Source organism: Hippocampus bargibanti, linkage group LG06, assembly GCF_051943395.1.
Source record: "Hippocampus bargibanti isolate YZ-2025 linkage group LG06, ASM5194339v1, whole genome shotgun sequence".
In the NCBI taxonomy this organism is placed as follows: Eukaryota; Metazoa; Chordata; class Actinopteri; order Syngnathiformes; family Syngnathidae; genus Hippocampus; species Hippocampus bargibanti.
In genome coordinates this window covers 22099369-22119808 of record NC_142739.1, presented here as the reverse complement: position 1 = coordinate 22119808, position 20440 = coordinate 22099369, and the positions used below count along the sequence as shown (strand labels likewise).

General features: G+C 39.8%; 2 protein-coding genes across 3 annotated transcripts; both read right to left on the bottom strand.

The window, feature by feature from the left end:
• Positions 1-36: 36 nt before the first annotated feature.
• msh5 (mutS homolog 5) lies at positions 37-14970 on the bottom strand. Its single transcript, XM_088999472.1, has 24 exons — positions 14902-14970; positions 14695-14818; positions 13994-14074; positions 13713-13766; positions 11866-11987; positions 11634-11743; positions 11520-11555; positions 10372-10454; positions 10237-10282; positions 8222-8360; positions 8067-8129; positions 7862-7990; positions 7709-7781; positions 6978-7087; positions 5922-6002; positions 5609-5696; positions 5481-5548; positions 4640-4758; positions 4438-4564; positions 3141-3290; positions 2901-2975; positions 1074-1220; positions 701-912; positions 37-163 (listed from the first exon to the last, which is right to left on the bottom strand). Exons 1-24 carry the CDS (start codon positions 14968-14970, stop codon positions 46-48), a joined length of 2424 nt encoding a protein of 807 aa, XP_088855598.1. The 3' UTR covers positions 37-45.
• A 758-nt stretch (positions 14971-15728) lies between these two features.
• On the bottom strand, positions 15729-18719 carry LOC148896801 (SPRY domain-containing SOCS box protein 4). 2 transcript variants are annotated; one of them, XM_088998850.1, is made up of 3 exons: positions 18296-18719; positions 17165-17929; positions 15729-17083 (listed from the first exon to the last, which is right to left on the bottom strand). In XM_088998850.1, exons 1-3 carry the CDS (start codon positions 18339-18341, stop codon positions 16953-16955), a joined length of 942 nt encoding a protein of 313 aa, XP_088854976.1. In that variant the 5' UTR covers positions 18342-18719; the 3' UTR covers positions 15729-16952. The 2 variants fall into 2 exon arrangements, with proteins under 2 accessions (XP_088854976.1, XP_088854977.1); XM_088998851.1 differs by having other exon boundaries at positions 17165-17880.
• Between the last annotated feature and the right edge of the window lie 1721 nt (positions 18720-20440).

Here is a 20440-nt window from a genome sequence, read left to right as displayed (position 1 = left end):
ATGTCTCGTATTCGGAACCTTATTCGGGGGATGCAGCAGGACGGTTCAGGTATTTTGCAGCTGTCCAGCAGAGGGCAGAACCTCCTCTTTCATGAAACGCTGCACATCCACATTGTCATCCTCCAAGTCCAGGTTCATAAATTTCTCCACCACAGTCCTGTATCTGTCAAGCACACACACACACCTGGATGCCTATTACACACTCTATGATGCTGGTTAACTCATTCACTGCCAGACATGTGCAAAAATGTGTCCACTGTCGCGCCAGGGCTTTTGTCATTGTCACTCGAATTCCAGGACCCAGAAAATATTGAGTTTTAGGACTACATAAAATTCAATGCAGCATAAGAAACATTAGACTAGTAAATTCCTGAATTATATGGGTCTGGGGTTATATGAGCTTGAAATGAGGGTGTCTGTCCAAAATACAATTACATACATACAGTACATATTGATTTAGATAGCGCTTTAACAACAGCCAAAGCTGGAACAAAGCGCTAACATGGAAAAAAAGGGAATGCTGCCCCCTTGTGGAAGTTGAAAACATTGCCAGAGGCTATTGCCAGCGCTTTATCGGTTTATACTAAACAAGAAAAACAAAACCCGGACAAATTCGGGAATGGCCCTCTACGTCATATTTTCAATTCCCGAATAAATTTGTGAATGGCAGTGAATGAGTTCAACAAAGAATTGGGTAAACCTGTTGGCCTGCTCATCTGATGACACGCTGTCAACACGTTTGATGGCTTTTCCTGTTCTGTAGAGCTGAGAAACCTCCATCCCTCTCTGTACAACGTTGGCAGGCAGACCAGCCAGCCTCGCCACATTGGCAGCGTAACTGGATTGGCATATGCCCTCCTTTAATTGGTGAAGAAACACCACCTCATCCCCATCTACTGCTGTCTCAAGCGTCTGAAACACAAACATCATGTCCTTATGAAGTGAACTCAGTAAATGGGTGCTTCAATTGTTTCCAACGTTCTGCAGCACATTATGATGGTTGCATCAAGTCTCTTGCACTCAGATGCTCAAGTCTGCTGTTTAAATATTTCAGTGAGAGTATCTGCCAGTACCAGAAGGGACAGCATGGTGGAAGTGGGTAAGTGGCCCAGCTGCAGCAAACTGTGAAAGTTAGTGGCCAGTAGGATGTGAGGAATGTCTACTGGAGCTTTCATCAGCCAGTGGGAGATGGTCGCAGTCAACAAGGACAAGCCATCCACCTATAAGAGTGAGATTAGCATGAAAACTAAAGTTAAGTTAAAATTATCACACAAAGCCTTGAGTCCTTGACATGGCACATTGTCCAAAAAATTAAAAGTGAGACAGACGTTGGAATATTATTCTTTTTTTCTTTTGGGTGTGTGTCAGAGATGTTCGGTCGGACACTGTGAACGAAGGCTAGAACACAGGAAGACTACACTACATCTTCATGATTTGAATATCACGTCCCTGGACATCCCGAGCACCAACATCCATAAAAGAACAGAACATAGACATTTTAACAGGTTGTCCTTTCCATGAACTGATAGATTTGTAACCTGGCTCATGACCTCTTCATGTGAAGGAGTTTACTAAGTCCTAAATTATGTCCACGGCCAGATCTCCTATACGAAGATGCCAGTTTAACAGGCTGTGTCTGTTCACCTCAGATTGACCTCGGGTTTTCTATGCTTCCATTGTGGGCCTTGTGTTCGGCGGCATGAAACTTTTAAATATGATAACTTCTATTCTGTCTATTCTCTATCAGTGTGTCTAAGAGAAAAGCCCTCCATTCATCAACATAGTGTTATTTTTCCCCATTACTTTAGTCAGGCATACCTTTAACAACAGCATTAAACATGCATGTGTATACAGCTAAAATGGTCAATAAAAAATGTGTAGTCATTTTCATCTGCAAGTATTCAGCTGTTGCCTCGGAGACAGGGAGAGTTGCAAGGGAGAGTTGCAAGATTTAGCACTTCCCAGTAATAAAGCGCCAACGCTCCCATTTGTGTTGCCTTCAAGGCAGAACACATTCTTTCATCCAAAAACTGCCTCCTGTGGTTGTTATTGCAGAAACACAATGTGCTATTAGGACACTAAATGTAAGCTCATTAAAATTTTGTAAATGAATATGTTACAATGCGCGAGGCTTTTTTTCCTGTCGGGATTTCTTTGAATAAATTAAAGATTAAGACGATATACTTGTTCCATTTATTTGCTTAACTGCAGTGTATCAGGCATCTGTTAGCGTTAAGGTGTTTTTACGGCTGATGCCATAATTTATTCGCCAAAAATGCTGATTTTTGAATTCAAGACTTATTTGATACAACAATTTTCAGAAAATATTGAAGTGATTGAATAAAAAAAAGTACAATTACAGTATAATGCTTTGGATTGTGCTTCTGTTTTGTGCGTATTTCTGGGGAAAAAAATCCCTTACAATGCTTTTGGAGGCGCCTTTCACACTGGAAAATGCGGTATTTTATACTGCATTAGGGTGTCAAAGAAGAGCACAATTATACCTAGATGTGTCTTTCTTTCTCATTCTTTGTCCCACAGAGCATACATTTTTATTCAAGTGCATGACGCACCTGGGGATAATTTGGAACAAGACAACTATCATACAAGAGGCCACGGTTTGAGAAAATAAAGTGTCCTTTGGGAAGGGGTATTTAAAAAAAACTTTGCTGAGCAAACTGAGCATTATTGTCCTTAAAAATTCCTAATTATGGCTACTTCTTCTCTAGTATTGCATCTCATTATACTGTGCAAAGGATGTTAAACGTTGCAATTGCTCTGTGACATATCTTGGGTTGGAGTTCTACAATGAATAATAAATGCTGGCTGGCTTTGAGAATTTTGTTTTAATGAGGATTTGTCCCTGTGCATGTAGGCAAATGTGTTCCTGTTCTCCTTACTGTGTTTGTCCCTTTTCCAAACTCATCGATGAGGACTAATGAGTTGCCGGTGCTGCTGTTGAGTATCTGTGACATCTGAAAAATGACAAATAAAACCGTTCATCTGTTGTTGTATTGTGTGGGCGCGTTTGTGGGTGGTGGAAATATTTTGACAGTTGGAGAGTGGGTGCAGTTCAGGTGGATGACAGTCATAATGAATTTTAATATATTTTAAAAAAGTGAATTAGTGTGTGTGACAACCTGATTAAGGTCAATCATAAAGGTGCTGAGGCCCACAGAAACAGATTCTCTGCCTGGCATGCAAGTAAATATTGCGTCCACCAGGCCTATCTCCGCACCCTTGGCTGGAACATCAGAGCCGATGAGAGCCATGAACACAATCAGACCGACCTAGTAAAGACATGTCAACAAATGACGTATGGGAAAGCAATAGTCTATACACCACATGACGAGATTGAGCAGGGGTGGGGGGTGATAACATGAATGCTATTTGCAAAGGTTTGATATGATTTGAGGAACTAGGTTATTTGTAATCACACTTTAAACTAGGTTACAGGATTTGTAATCACACTTTATCTTGTCTTTGTTGTGAAGAAGTTGTTGGACTTGGTGAATCTTAAATCTAGGGCAGTGACAGTGAGGGATATATTACATTAACATGAATACTTCCACTGTGGTATATAACATACAAAATAAAGGCCTCTAAATGCTAAAGAGAGGAACAAAGTCCCGCTTAAGAAAAATGTTTCGAGGCAAAACAGAAGCTGAGTGTTCTCAGGTATCGCAAGTATCTCTTGTTTTGCACAAATGTTTGCCACACAAATATTGACTGTACCTACGACATTACGACTGCATCGGTGTACAAATAAGGGTTACTTGTAGCCAAAGGCATGGCATTCTGGACACACTTGATTAAAACGGGCTCTTTGCATATAACATCAGAGACATTACAGATTATGCAGTTTTATCATGAGTCTTACAATCGATAGATGCACCCTGCATCGCAGCCTCCAAATATAAAACAAACAACATTTTTGTTTTCCAATGTGGACGACATTATTCAGAATTAACAGCATTGTAAGCTAGCGCATTCTCACTGTTGTTGAATTTACTCATCAATACATTCTGTATCGCTCTGGAGCAGAACATGGAATTACCACAGTTAAATTAACTCATTCACTTCCAGACGATGTGCAAAAATGTGTCCACTCCAGTGCCAGGGCTTTTATCATTTTCACTCAAATTCCAGCACCCGTAGAATATTGAGTTTTAGGACTACATCAAGATTCAATACAGCGTATGGGTCTGGAATTATCTGAGCTTGTACAAAAGGCAAATTCTACCCCTTCGTGGAAGGGAAAAAAACATTGCCAGAGGTCTGACCAGCGCTTCAGCGCAAGAAAAACCAAAACTCAAACAAATTTGGTATTGGCGCTCCACATCATATTTTCAATTCTGGAATACATTTGGGAATGGCAGTGAATGAGTTAAAATGAAACTCAAAAATGGGATCCAAAACTAAAAATGACTGGTTTACCTGCTTTAGGTAAATGCTCTTTCCAGATGAGTTGGGCCCAGTGATAATCTTGATTCTACCCCGTGATTCAAGGCACTCAAACGAGTTGGCCACAAAGACAGGAGAGCACTGTTCCAACAGCGGGTGTCTGAAGCGTAAAATACCTGCATCTTTTCACACAGCAATCATTCAAGTCTTGAATTTTTGGTGATTATGTGCCAACCTGCCCTGATCGATCAATATTTCCTTGCGGGTGATTAGCTTGGGTGAGGTGTAGCCGTATTCCTGGGAAGCTTTACTCAATGCCATTAGACAGTCAAGCTCAGCAGCCAGGTCCAGAACCTTCACAGTATAACAAAATCAGGGTTAAGGAACTGTTTTCATACTTAAAACAAAAGCATTGGAATGAATTTCAATTTAGCAACCACTTTACATACATTTTATTTGATAAAGGGCTATTCACAGTTTTTAAGAATTTTATTACAGTGGCTGTAGGTATTTTGCAATGGTGGAATATGAAGGAAACTAGGAAACAATATTCCGAAAACTGCTCATCTCTTTCCATTGGAAATAACAAGTGTTCCTAATGTTGTGGCCAGTGAGCGCACATCATAAGATTAAGACATTCACTGCCATTCCCGAATGTATTCAGGATTTGAAAAGCATAACGTGGTGAGCCATTCCCGAATTTGTTCGGGTTGAGTTTTTTTCTTGCGGGGTGTGCGTTTGAAGCCTCGGTCAAACCTCTGACAATGTTTTTCCCTCCCACGAGAGGGCAAAATTAGCCTTTTGTACAGCCGCCCCCACTTTCAATGCAGATAACTCGACAACCAAGTAATCTCGAAATAACCTTTTTTTCTGATGAAAGAAGAGAGTATAAGGTTTCTTACGCTGCATTGAATGTTTATGTAGTCCTAAAACTCAATATTCTGTGGGTCCTGCAACTTCAGTGAAAACAACAAAAACCTTGGCACTGGAGTGGACACATATTTGCACATTGTCTGGCAGTGAATGGGTTAAAGTAGGAGGTGTGTTTCTAACGTGTCGCTGAGATGCATAACAACCTTATATAAGGCAGCGCTTCTCTGTAGGACGGCATTCTGCAGCTGAGTCATAACTGTTGTCTCCATGTCTGAGGAAAAGCTGGTTTACTATGAGGAGAGCCAGGTTTTGTGTGTTTTGAGTAAACAACCTCTAATGTCGCAGTGCAAATCTCCCAGGAGATCGTCGAGCTCCTTGGTCCTCTGGCTTCGGTAGTTCAGGCGATCCTCTGATAGGAACTAGAACATATCAAACACATGTGAACACAAGCAGTACATACATGAGTGAACATACAATCAAAACAGAAGCGCACAGCTGTGCCATTATTTTGCCAACATGGCATTGAAACAGATGTTACGAATCCCTTCCAAAATATTTTTATTCTCAAGCATTGTTCTCATTTAGGTTGCAGGCGAGCAGAAGCCTATCCCAAAACATGGCTTAGATAAAGTTAGTTAACCAACCATGAACTCAAGCCCCTCTAACTCAAAGTCTTCTTTCTCCACCATGTTAGGCAGCCGCGGGACAGAAAGGAGGAACCCAATCTGGAGGCAGAAGGATGTGTGATTTGAAATACAGTAATCACTCGTTTATCGTTGTTAATCCGAACCGGGACCACCCGCGACAGATGAAAAGCCGCGCTATAGCGAACCATATAGGTATTGGTAAATTTACATGTGTACGAGTGCAAAGAAATATTTGTAAGACCAAATTTAGTGGAACACAGTACAGGACATAAATAAAGAAGCACAGTAAATGTTTGTAGTACAGTACAAAACTAATGCATAAAGTAAACAGTCCACTATCACTACACTATGACTTTTTTACTCAGTGTCATCATTTTCCTCTTCTCTTTTGGGTTCACTGGATGATTTTGACGGCACCGGGCATTTAGGAGCCATTGTCGGGGGGGGGGGGGGGGGGGCATATTAAGTACGAATGAAAATATGAGAATACTACAGTACGTAACCTGAACTAACGCAATGTGAGAACAGGAAGAGGGATAAGCATTCAGGTAGGTTGAATGTCGTCCAGTAGTGTCGTCTCTCGAGCAATCAGCTTCGGCCCGAGTGAGCACGAAAACAAATTGACAGCGCGGCATCACATGAATGTAAAGAAAGACAAGACGATTAATGTACAGTAAGCGAAGTGATGAAAATTTTGTTGACATGAATCGTCGACTCATTGTCAGGTGTGGCTAAATGAAACCGATGTTGTTGGTGACTAAACTAATGTTTTGTTTTGTGCATTTACAGCCCAGTAATGCCTCAAAATGGATGAATAAATAAAAAAATAACAACAGCAAATCTACTGTACTGTAGTGACTTTCACTGCCATTTGCCTTTTTTTTTCAGTATCGAAAAAAAATCTGCGATGCATCAAGGGCCACGATAATCGAACCGCGAAGTAGCAGGGGTTAACTAACTGTATGTCAGGATATTCAGCCTTTTATGGTGCATTTGCTAAGGCAACATCTAGCACTGAATAAAAAAATATTGAAATGAGCAAGTAAAGGAGACCAGAGGAATGTAGATGACACAGCAGGAGGGGATGCTGGGATCCAGGTGTTCCAGCTCTCTTCTCGCAACATCTGTCAGAAAGCCAGATAAGCCCGCCATCTTTCTTTTCTCTGATGGATAAAAGCAACATACAGTTAATTAGACATTCTTAGTTACTCTGCCACTGCTCATGACTATTTCCAATTATTATTATTTTTTAGTTTATTTATCGCTGGCATCTGTGGGAATACTTGAATATCCAAAACAATCCATTTTGAAGGAAAGAAAATGGCAATTTTCTGCAAACAGTAACGATATATACTTTTTGTGACAGATGAGTTTTCGAACAAATATTATAAGGATAGAACATATATATAAGGCACACACAAATGCGTTGGTTTTCTTCAAAAGATGACCCTGCGCCTTATATGCAGGTGCGCCTCACATGTGAAGTAATATTGAGCCACAACAGGTCTGGCAACTATTGTCAGCAGACACCAACTCCATTTCCACCTTATAAAGTGGTGTGCGGTATACATGTATGTGGAAAACGTTTTTCATTCATTGAAAGTACGCCTTATCCTCCGGTGCCCCTTACAGTATATATGGAAAACATGTGAAAATGCACCATTCATTGGGGCTGCACCTTATACTACAGTGCACCTTATACACTGGAAAATACGGTACTTTTGCTCAATAAAGGTTGGAAACACCGAAGGAGATAATACTAAGACCACATGTGGAGCACTCACTTTCATCAATTGCTGGGTCAATGTTTGGTTTGATGGTGAAGCGGTTCTCAGCTACGCTAGCTTCAAAGTCCACCTGTGACAACAACAGGAACCATTAGGTGTGTGTGCGTGTGTTTCAGTGCAACCAAAATTAAGAATTAGCTCATCTGGCACCACACGACTGATGAGTGAGGCGATGTGTTGGAGATCATCACCAAGGCCTTCGCTAATGTCCCGGAAGAGCTGAATAGACTGAGGAAGATGACCTACTGTGTCCCTGATGCAAACTGCGTTGCACACCGTCTAAAAATGACACAATAAGCCCCACACCGGACATTGCTCAACTCTCTCATGAATGAGACATACGAAGTCGTTTTACCTTGTAGAGACTCTGCCAGTCTGTCACTTTAGTATGTGAGAGAGACATTCTGCGCAGAAGTGTCTATAACACACGAAGAGGCTTTTATGACATATTAAAGAAAGGTAAACAATCACAGATGGAGCAATAAAAAGGGTGCTTGTAGTCATAAGTACTGGAATGTTTCTGATGTTACGCAGAGACATCTGCAAAGTGTTCAGGAAATCTGAATTCCGAGGTGATGTGAAGAAACGGATGACTTCTTGTCTCCTGCGCAACACAGCGAGGTCCACCGTTGGTCGTAGGAACCACCGACTGGTGTGGTGGAGGACATTATAGTACTTGTCAGCTTAAACTGTTCCCTAAACTGATTACTGTTTCATTCATTCACTGCCATTCACGAATGTATTCGGACTTGACAATATGACATCGAGGGCCATTCCCAAATTAGTTCAGATTTTGTTTTTTCTTGCTTGGGTGCTGATTAAACGCTGGCCAGCGTTTTTTGCCTTCCAACAGAAGAATTTCCTTTTTTCCCACGTTAGCGCTTTGTTCCAGCATCAGCTGTTGTTAAAGTCCGTTATGTATGTCCTCAGTGACGTGCAGTCAGGGGAGGCTGTGCCTCACCTGTCATCATGGAAATATCAAATGACAAAATAAATTAATCAGTTATATTTATTGAGTGATTTGTACTTCAATGTTCTTTACCATTTAACTTCACCATTTTTTGATTTTTTTTTCAAATTCGCTGAATTTTCACATTTACCGTTCAAATACGAAGTGGAGACGAGCAGTGAGGCACCAGCCGGCTGAGCCTCACCATGGATTGCGCAATGACTATGCTAACTGTGCTGGCTTGTTCTGCAGTGAGACCGCATTGCTGTCCCTCTGCATATCGCTATTAAAGTGTTCAAATGCTTTTAGTACATGAACTAAATTTCTACAGTTTAGCTGGTGTATATAATGTACAGTCACTGTACATTATAAATACTGTACTACAGTGTTTATTTTATTTTTATCAAAACTGTGCATAGTTGAGGCACGCAGTTCTCCTGCCTCATGAAAGGGGGCGCTGGTGATTAGAGATTCTTGTTGCGACTCCTTGGCTGCAGAATAATAGAATTCGTGACAGCAAACTACAGTGAACAGTTAGCAAGTTAAGTGCAACCATCCAGTCATTTTTTTCATGTTGCTTGGCCTTATTTTCAGAATGGTGGATTACATATCTAAATTGAAAGAATTTTCTAAACTGGACTTTCAATCAAAGCAGGAGATAATAATTAAAGGAAGACCAACACCAGACTGTACAGCTCACAAACAGTGAGGGATGAATGTAAATCTCCTGGACAGCTTCTCAGCTTTTTGGCCAAGAAGGATCTCATTGAAACTATTCCAGAAGCAACAAAGTTGTTCCAGCTCATGCTCACTGTTCCAGCTACTACAGCATCAGTGGAGCGCTCATTCTTAGCACAAAAGACTGAAAACATAGTCGGAACAGGACTGATCAAGGACGACTTTTTTCACTGACAGTGATCTCCATTGAGACAGAAAGACTTGGACTTCATTTATAAGTAAAGGTAACACGATAATAACATTTTTTTGTATTCTTTTTTTCGATGCTACAGTTTCTATACAGTATATAAAGAATGCTGACATGCCATTTTAAACAAAACACGTTCACTGTTGCCAATCAAAATGTGAATAAGCTACTCTGTGGAGTTCATATGTTTGTAAATCTGACTGCGATGACGTCAGTGCCTCACCAGCCATGAACCTCACCACACGTCACTGTATGTACTGCATTGTATTTTGGACAACTGCCCTCATTTCAAGTTCATATAACTCCAGACCCATAAAATTTAGGATTTTTTTTTCTGATGAAAGAAGAGAGTCTAAGATTTCTTACACTACATTGAATGTTTATGTAGTCCTAAAACTCAATATTCTGTGGGTCCTGGAATTTCAGTGACAATGACAAAAACACCGGCACTGGAGTGGACAAATTGGTGCACATCATCTGGCAGTGAATGAGTTAATATTTTCAACAATCAATAATTTGTTGTGCATTCAAGTATAGATAGCACAGAGAAAACACGCAACGGCCGAATGCCTTTAAAAAAATAATGTCAGAAATCACTTTAGAGTGTATTTCATGGATTCTTATTTTGCCTATGTGATTGGTGATTCTCACCGCAGCAATTTGGATCCAAACCTGCAACAGCAGCAGTTCAGTATTCCTGCAAGGTACAACAGGAACAAGCAGTGACATTTTAAAACAGAGTAGAATGGAACTGTGTCCTATTGTAAGACTTTGCTTTTCCCATACCATAAAGACTGAATCCTTCTTTTTCACCCGAATGAAGCTTATACACAGATGGATGAAGCTCTGATTTGAAGATCTGCAGAACACTGACATAAGTAGAATACTTCATCAGTGAGCAAACAGGTAGATGTACAGTATCAGTCAGCCACAAACAGTCAATCATTAAAAGTACGTAGGGCACTTGTTTACTTTGTACAACATTCATTTGACAGACTATGTATGCTTCTACCACTGATCACTCTAGCTATGCTCGATACCATTCCTATTGTGTCGCAGTTGTTCCTGAGTGGTACCACTTACATTTAGGAATATCCTTCCATACTTATTTGTTGTGTTTTTTTATTATGATACTAGAGCAGCGTGTCCTACGGAGACAAATTCCTTGTGTGTTCTATACACTTGGCCAATAAAGATGATTCTGATTATACTGCATTGGGTGTAAATCATGTTCAAATGTTAACTGGTTAATGTCTCTATGTGGCCAATAAAGATGATTCTGATTCTACTGCATTGGGTGTAAATCATGTTCAAATGTTAACTGGTTAATGTCTCTATGTGAATCTATTACCTGAGATCATGAATGACAACATATTTTTTTCAGCATGTCAAAAGGGGAGGCACTTATTTTTAACGCAATTACCGTATTTTCCGGTATTTAAGGTGCACCCAAAAGCCTTGATTTTTTCTTCAAAAGATGACCCTGCCCCATATATGCAGGTGCACCTTATATGTGAAGTCATATTGAGCCACAACAGGTCTCATAACTACTGTCAGCAGCCACAGACTCTATTTCCCCCTGTAGAAGTAGTGTGTAACCCCAACCTCTACTGTAGCGCCTTATAATGATGGTGTGTATTTGGAAAACTTATCTATTTTTATATGATATTCGGAAAACTTTTTGTTCATTCATTGAAGGTGCACCTTATAGTCCGATGCACCATATATATGGGAAAAAATGAAAATACACCATTCATTGGGGGGTGCACTATATACTCCGGTGCACCTTATACACCGGACAATACGGCAAATAAAAGTATGTATATATTAAAAGAGTTCACGTGTATTGTGATGATTAGAAAACATAGAAACCAAACAGAATCAGCTTTTAGGCTTATATGGTGGACCGATGTTGGACAACAGAGGCTACTTACCTGTATGCATCCCTGTCAATGTACACCACACCTTTACTGTATTGGGAAATATAATGAACAAGGCATGATATAAAAATTCTATTCTGCGTGTGCGTTGAATGAAGCTTGCCTTACAGTGTGTAGGCATTGAAGTGCAGGATAGGAACTGCAATACTGCTGTCCTCCAGCTCAACTCCCACTCTCCTCCTGTCCAGACATTTTAGAAGAGCCCCAAGTGCTCTCATCTTTGTTCCAGCACCCAATACCCGTATACAAAGACACACACACACACACACACGCAAAATTACATAAATGCTCTAAACATGCCACGTAACAAACTGGTATGTAGGGTTAGCAGCAGGATCACCATAAGGGGTGAATCAAAGGAGATACAGGAGGAGAGATAGGCCATCTTGTCTCTCTCTGAGATGGACGAAGAGAGGAAAGGCAGGTGGGCTGAAAGCAGCCTTGTTTTACCGAGTTCCAGACCTGTCACATGAAAATGCAAATTAAATGTGTACATTTGATGCAAACATACGGCGCACCAAATATGCCATATGTGGGGGGAGAAAGAAAATGTGGAAAGGAAATTGTAATCGTGATTTAACATATATCATGTGTGAAATACTCATTTCTGGCCATTAAATAAGTATACAGACGCTCCCCTACTTACAAACATTCGAGTTACGAACAATGGTACATACGAACATTTTTGCGGGTATGTTGAAAAATGTTCGAACAGAGATGCTGTAAGTTAGATTTTGTATTGCGCGCCTTTTTCCGAGTAGTGCTTCTTTCCGCCGCAAGTACCGACGTGAGGCTCTGTGAGAGCTTTCTCTCTCTCTCTCGAACATATGTAGTATTCTCTCCAGTTATACGTGAACATATCTTTATAGATGAAAAGGTTTCTTCAGCCGTCATGTGTACTTCTTTGAAGGTGTTGGACGTTTCGCTTCTTATCCAAGGAACTTTGTCAGTAAAACTGTAAGTTTGTTGGATAAGAAGTGAAACGTCTGACACCTTCAAAGAAGTACAGAGGACGGCTGAAGAAACCTTTTCATCGATGGACCACTCCAGTACGACTGAGAGCTTACACAGACATATCTTTATAGAGCATATATTTTATTAAATGTTTATTTTTCAGTACAAACCAATCCAGGTTACATACACAAGCCTTAAACTTACTTATATAAACCTTAAACATACTTATATAAGCCTCAAACATACATTCATAACCTTGCCCCCCCATACCTATCTGACCTTCTTCAAATATCTATTCCCTCTTGTTCCCTCAGATCCTCTTCCTCCCTCCACCTCTATGTCCCCCCCCTGCCCATCTCAGCACGATGGGGGACAGAGCTTTCAACTGCTCTGCCCCCAAACTCTGGAACTCACTTCCTTCCAACATTCGTAACATTGATTCTCTTCCCACCTTCAAATCCCATCTCAAAACCCACCTCTTTAAAATTGCATTTTCTGTGTATCTCTATCTCTTGTTTCTATTTGTAATTGTATTTTATTTACTGTATTCTATTTGGAATTGTATTTTATTTATATTATAGTATCTATGCTTTTCAGTGACTGTAAAGTGTCCTTGAGAGCTTTGAAAGGCGCTTAAAATAAAATGTATTATTGTTATTATTATTATTATTCCATACAAAATATAGCACTTAATTAATTTACGAACAAATTCACCTTACAAACGACCGTTTGGAACATATCTCGTTCATAAGTTGGGGAGCGTCTGTGAGTGGTGCACAAAATACAAACAATAAAAATTTTAACATTCATGGCCAGTCAACAAGCATAAAGGTGGAGAACACCGTGTGTTGCAATTTCTACCAAATATATGCTCCATTTAACTACCAAGATGCCCAAGTCATGCAAGGGAATGACGTTAAACGAAAAACATATTGTGGCCATTTTATTTATATAGCTATTTTGTGGCCAATTGCTCTTACTCAGACATCCAAATTGTTTGTGAAAAATGAGAATGAACCAAACTTTATTAAATGTGCATGTTATTTACTGTCACAATATATTGTTTTGAGCACAGGTTAAACCTATTCTGGAGCATAAGTTCGAATTTTGTGAGCATGGTATATAACAACACCATGGCAACCATTAAATTAACAAAAAACATGTTTACATGTCATGTGTAGGTTTCTGTACAAACGTTCTAAAAAATTATAATAACCTGGGTTGTCTTCTTACCAAAGTCAAGATAAGGATATATCACAACCTCTGGTTTGTAGTCTGGGTTTGAACCTGAGAAGAATTGGACAAAAGTCATGTAAGATCTTACAAGTTGGTGCACAACAGCATCTCTTATCCTTTATCACTGTTGCAGGCCGCCAAGGTCAAGCTTCACTGAGCCAAGTTTTGTTGCCTTGACCCAGATACTGCTTGTCTTATAGAACATGAAGACAGAACATGTCCTTAAGCACATTCTCTCTCTGTCTTTCCAAAACCACTTTTTTTTCCGACAGACTCACCAAGTTGGATCAGGAATCGGGTCATACAGCGCTCTTGCTTGGCGCTGGTGATAATCACTTGAGGACAAATCTCCTGGATGACTAAATAGCGATGAGAAATAGGGAAAATTAGCCACCAATGTGTTATATTAACTTTTCTCTCAATTTGACCCCATTCAGGGTCATTCAACATTTAACATCCCGTGTGGAAATACATGTTCATGTTTAATAACTTTTACTAATTCAGCAGGTACAACTCAAATGTATGGTTACCTTGGGTACTCACAATGAAATGCTTGGGTAAATTTGACTCAGAACTGTTTTAGCTGTATACAACTCAACAGACTAAATCACATTAACGTGGGTAAATAGAATAGATATAAAGTCACTAAGTTCATAGGTCAGGTTTCTCGTAATATAAAAACAAGACTAAGATAAATCACGTATTACTCATCAAGTAAGATAAAAACTTTCTCTGATATTAATGTATCATAAGACTTGTACAGGTCAATTGGAGAAACAATGACACATTTTCAAGGTATGGAAAAAAGTAAACAGTAGTGACAATGTGGTTGCACAAGTGTGAATACTTTCTTACCCCTGGGAGTCAGCAGACATTGCCACAATGTAAAATGGCTCTCATCGAGCCCAAATGCATTTAAGCTATTTTGGAAATTCATGAGACGAAAGTTCAGCTTTTCGAGCAGATGTAGAGTGTGTACCTCTGGCCAGCAAGTTTAGTTCGTGGTTATCTGGTGTATCCACCATGTAGTGGATCGACGAGTCTTTGCTGTCATAGAAACAGAGGCCCACTTGGCCCTGTTGTGCCAAAACACTCAATAAAATCTAGGATAAATACATGCGTTCATGTGTGTGGTTAAGCTATGCAATACGTATTTTTATTTCAGGATAATGAAGTAATACTAAACCTCAGATGAGTCTTCCTCGTCCTCTGGCGAATTTAAGATGGCACTGCTTCCTCCTGCTATTTCTCCCATGACAGGTATAAAAATGATTGTGAAGATTTTTGAAAAATGTGATATTATAGAGAAACGTTTTGGTGAGCAGTCCAGATAGGTCAGCCGCTAATTAGAAACATAATCCCGCCAAAAAGTGGACATTGTCTTCCTTGAAAGTTAATTTAGGAGAAAATGTGCATGTGTGTTTTCCATATATGTATTAAAAAAAGGAAGTACATAAAAGCAGCGAAAATTGCTTATTTTGTGGCTGGGAAGTTAAGCTAAGAGCTAACGTCAATTGTCTTGCAGGTTCGACCTCCTTTACGATCGCTCACTTTGTTGTCTTGGCAACTGTGTTCCTACCTGACACGAAAATGATCCAGATCAGTGAAAACGTCTTTTATATTTTTTTCTGAAAGATTTATTTTAACATAAAAAGTACAATGTAAAAAAGGCAAGTACATAGAAACTAATGCATAACTAAAATACTTATTTAGTATAGTTTTGTTTTTTTGATTGTTGCTGTGCTCATGACCATTTTGTGTTTGGGAGCCTTTTACTGAGCATGTCGCTTGTTCTGTAGCCACAAAGGGACATAAGTCTTCTTGTGCCGGTCCCAAGCCCGGATAAATACAGAGGGTTGTGTCAGGAAGGGCATCCGACGTAAAAGCTGGGTCAAAACAAGCATGCGTATCATATCTCTGAAGATGGGGGTTACTGATTCGCTGTGGCGACCCCTTGAAGGGAAAAGCCGAAAGGAAAAGAAGAAGAAGATATATTTATTTATTTAATTGGAGCATGAATGTCAGACCAAACATTACAGAAGAATGGTGGGCAGTGTCCGGAATTCAAATATTGCCCAAGAACATTACTTTCGCTAAAGCAATACACTTTTTTTTTACAAAATTACAAAAATGAGGGGGAATCCTTTCGTTATCTGTGTGAAAGCCATTAACATTTTGACCTCAAAAGGCACACATTCTGAAGTTGTTTTCAGTTGTTCATGATAATCAAAAATGAATCACAGGTTTTATTCATCTATATTTGTGTAGTGTAATTGTAAACCTGTGTTCTACTATGCAGTTTGAACTGGACACTCCACTTAAATACACAATAGAAACCTGTATTTCAGTAATGATTGAATCAAAATTTGCACAGACAATATGTATTACAGTAAAAATTATACAGTACCTCAATAAATCTGAAATCAAATATTTTCGAAAGATTAAACGTCTTGTACTGAAAAGTTAAATACAATTGAACTGTATTGAACAAACATGCTGTGCAAGATTAAAATAAATGTAAGACAAAAGGCACAGTTTGAACATTTAATCAGATATTTTTGTGTGTGTACCGAATAGGAACTGCGTACACCTCGTGGTACTATTATCTAGTGCCCAGGTGTCAAACTTTATACTGAGCACAAAAGTCTGAAAGTAATATGAATTGCTAAACCAGTTTGACAACTTTATATTCCCCGATATCTCAGATTCCATTGAGTTTGTTATAACTTGGGTTTGTTCTTTGTCTTGAGATGTAATTCCACTTCTGGCCAGTATGTGACGGCATTGGATTGGATGGGATGTATGTACCTTTATTCGTCTCGCAGTGGAGAAATTTACATTTCACAGCAGCAACGTTATATGAGAGGAAGGCGAAAGAAAAGAAAGAAGTAGAAAAACAAAATATGCTGGAAAGGCAGCCACTCTCGTGGCGCCATCTTGAAGTAAAAAACAAAAACAAAAAATAGTTATATTTGGCATCGAGGTTGAAAGGAGTGAGAACACAAAAGTTCATTTTTACTGAAAGGATTGGTAAAGAAATTTATTAACTGTCTCAACCCTCATATTTACATATTTTGCACATTAAGAAAAGTACATTTAAAGTGCATTTAAATAACTTGAAAAGTCTATGGGGTGTTTATAGTGGGTGTCTCTGTATTAGGCACATTTTATTTATTTCAGTGGTTGTCTGGAACGTAACCTTTGTGAAAAGCGGGGGTTTACTGTCAATGCGGTAAACTAATGACTGGAACGAAGGTAGCATTGGAGAGCAGGTGGAAGAGGAAGCTTGTCCACTTGATTATGCCTCTTTTGCCCTAAATGATGACGAATGAGGAGTCCACACAAAGCCATCAGGGCCGGCGGATTGCCTGTGAAGAAAAACAGACGTCATTTTATACTTCTTTATTTCTTTGCTAGCTAAAGCACAAAACCAGAATTAAAACACTCACGAGTGGCGCCGTTGAGATATCGGAGTCGTATGCGGGCTCCTCCTCTCACACTGCTCACGGCTGGGAATAGCTCCACACCGCGGGGGAGGTTTTTGAACGCAACACCAAGGAAGTGGCTGTCCACGACAAATCCAAGAGTCCCTGCGTCTGCATCCAAGACCATGACGATGCGTTCAGGAATGGGAAAAGGTGCATCTGGAAAATCCAGACTTGATGGGCTACATTGAGAAAACCGTCGCAGAAAATTCTCAGTAGTTTTGGTGCAATTAATTCTTCTCTTTTCTGGGTATGCTCCACAACTTTGTCTGTCATGCCAGAGTTGATTGCTTTGGAGTTCCCAGCCCCACGACTGGGAGTCTTCCCCTATCAGAACATTGTAACCTGAGGATTGCAGAGGGCAGCTCTGCCTGGAGATGCCTAAGACCGCGTGGCTTCCTCTGTGATTTGGCTTCCACATCACCTCCCATACGTGAAGCCCATCCATCACCCACTTTTCCGCCCTCACCCCGTCGCTGCTCAATTCTACAGGTAAACGTGTCACTTCTTCCTTACAGTCAGACAACAGAAAGTGAGGAGAGCAGTGAACTGAGCTCCAGCGTGAGCGACTGTCTCCAGGAGGAACTGGAGAGGACTTCAAAATGACTTTGAGGCGAGATGATGTTGGGACAGCCAGAGAGAAGAAAACAGAAGATGGGGAAGATGAATTCTCCTGTGTCCTGCAATGCAGCCATGTTGACAGTGAGAGACCCATTGAGATGAACTGCCCTGTTGAATATCACCACAGAAGAAAGTGAGCGATGAACATGGCAAAAAAAGCAAGTTTGTAGACTCCACCAGATATAGATATCCGTATTGTAGTAATTCCTAACACCAATTGTACATACAAGGAGAAGGATTTGCAGTGGTTTGAGAAATACATCAAGAGCTGCAACAATAAACCGACAATTAATAGACTATCAAATTAATCAATAAATATTCATGACAATCATTTAATCTTTAATGTATCTTTTTTGTGTTTGTTTTTTGGTTCTGTGTGCCTTATCTATCGACAGTGCCAAAACCGTAAGTCAATATAATGCAGAATGAAGAAATAAGCATTGAACAAATCATCCATAACTGTCAAGAGCTTACTTGATGAGGTGTTTAATTCCGTTCGTCCGTAGGCTGTCCGGCGCATACATTTTCGCTTGAGTCCGTTTTTATAGCATTCATATCGCACGAATTGTGCGTATGCAGACCACGCCTATTATGTCAACGTGTTCTGACGAACTGTGAGACAGAAACGGCGCCGTCCACCACCCCAAACTCGTCTGACGCCAACCTCATCACAACCACAAGGAGCCAGGGGACCAGACGGCCCTGACTGACTGACAGCTCTCCTTTTTTTGTGAGGGGATTTGTCGTTACGACATACCGTACTTGAACTACCTTTGCCATTTAGAATTATCAGACTAACGCGTTCTGTAATGGACGTAAACAAAAATAGTGAAACACAGAAAGAGTAGCAAACTTGGGCTTTTAATGAATAAGACGAGAAACACGAAATAGAAACCAAAACGGCTCATTTTGGTCTCTCAAGCTGCGCATGCGTATATTTTATTACAGCCCTCAACCTTGACTAGTAGGCTGATTAGCAATTACGAAGCGAGGTGTACACAAACAATTAGATTTGATCCTCATTTTAATCGCCATTCCCATAAATTCAAAGACTTATGGCACGTCTGTGCGAAAGTTTGTTGTTAATATGTGCCGATATATCGTGTGAATAAAACTGAATAAAATGTCCTCCTGATTTTTGTTGTTCTATGCAAATTTCTTTGTCTTTTTCTTTCTTTTCTTTCTGTCACTTCAAAATACTGTAAAACAAGTACCCCATACAATGTGTTCCTTCTTTCTTTATTTATTTCTGTCGCTTCAAAATACGGTTAAACAAGTTATACTCTACAATGTGTTCTTTCTTTCTGTCTTTCTTCCATCCTTCCTGCCTGCCTTTCTTCTGTTTACTTCAAAATAATGTAAAACAAGTTATACTCTACCATTGTTTTCTTTCATTCTTTCCTTTTTTTCTTTCTTCTTCTCTTCCATTTTTCTGCCTATCTGTCTGTCAGTCTGTCTGTCTGTTATATATGTGAGCTATACTGTCATCATAAAATAGGGGTCACGTTGCATCCTTTGACTCCCCGAAAAACTCCAAATGCGATTCCAAATACATGATTCAAGAAGAGCTTGTCACCTCCTTACAAATGTCCCCATTGTGGGACTATTAACTCATTCACTACCATTCACAAATTGATTCGAGAATTGAAAATATGATGGAGAGCGCCATTCCCGAATTTGTTCGGGTTTTGTTTTTTCTTGTTTGGGTGCCGTGGCCTCTGGCAATGTTTTTTTACTTTCCACATTTCCCTTTTTACCATGTTAGTGCTTTGGTCCTGCTTCAGCTGTTGTTAAAGTGCTATATAAGCGAGAGTGGCTGCCTTTCCAGCAGCTCATGTATTTTGTTTTTCTACTTTCATTCCTTTCATCACTTTGCTGCTGTGAAATGTAAATTTCTCCACTGTGAGACTAATAAAGGCATATCCAATCCAATCCAATCCAATAAGCCAATATGTATGTATTGCATTGTATTTTGGACAGCTGGTCTCATTTCAAGATAAGATTTAACTCCAGACCCATATAACTTTGGAGTTAACTCATTTTTTACGATGAAAGAAGAGAGTCTGAGGTTTCTAACGCTGTATTGAATGTTTATTTAAACCTAAAACTCAATATTCTGTTGTCCTGGAATTCGAGTGACAATGACAAAAACCGTGGCACTGGAGTGGACACATCTTTGAACATTGTCTGGCAGTGAATGAGTGAAAGACTTTCTTATCTAAGTAGCCCAACCCCTGATTGATTGGTTAAGGTGAGGGCAGCAGTCATTTGCGGGTCACTTCGGAGTTACAGTTTCCTCTTGAGGGCTGTTATGAATTTGGGGAAACTATTTGATTGTTTCATCCTCTGTACATATTACATACAGAGTGCACAACACATTAATGAATAACTAGTTTTAAAATCTGAAGTCAATAATAATGACTATTATTGTGATTTACATATTTTGGTTCGGACTTTAGCAAGCATCATGGCACTTAAAATGCTTGATTTGCTTCACGGGCCGAATAAAATGATGTGGCGGGCCCAATTTGGATTGGATTGGATTGGATTGGATTGGATTGGATTGGATTGGATTTGCCTTTATTAGTCTCACAGTGGAGAAATTTACATTTCACAGCA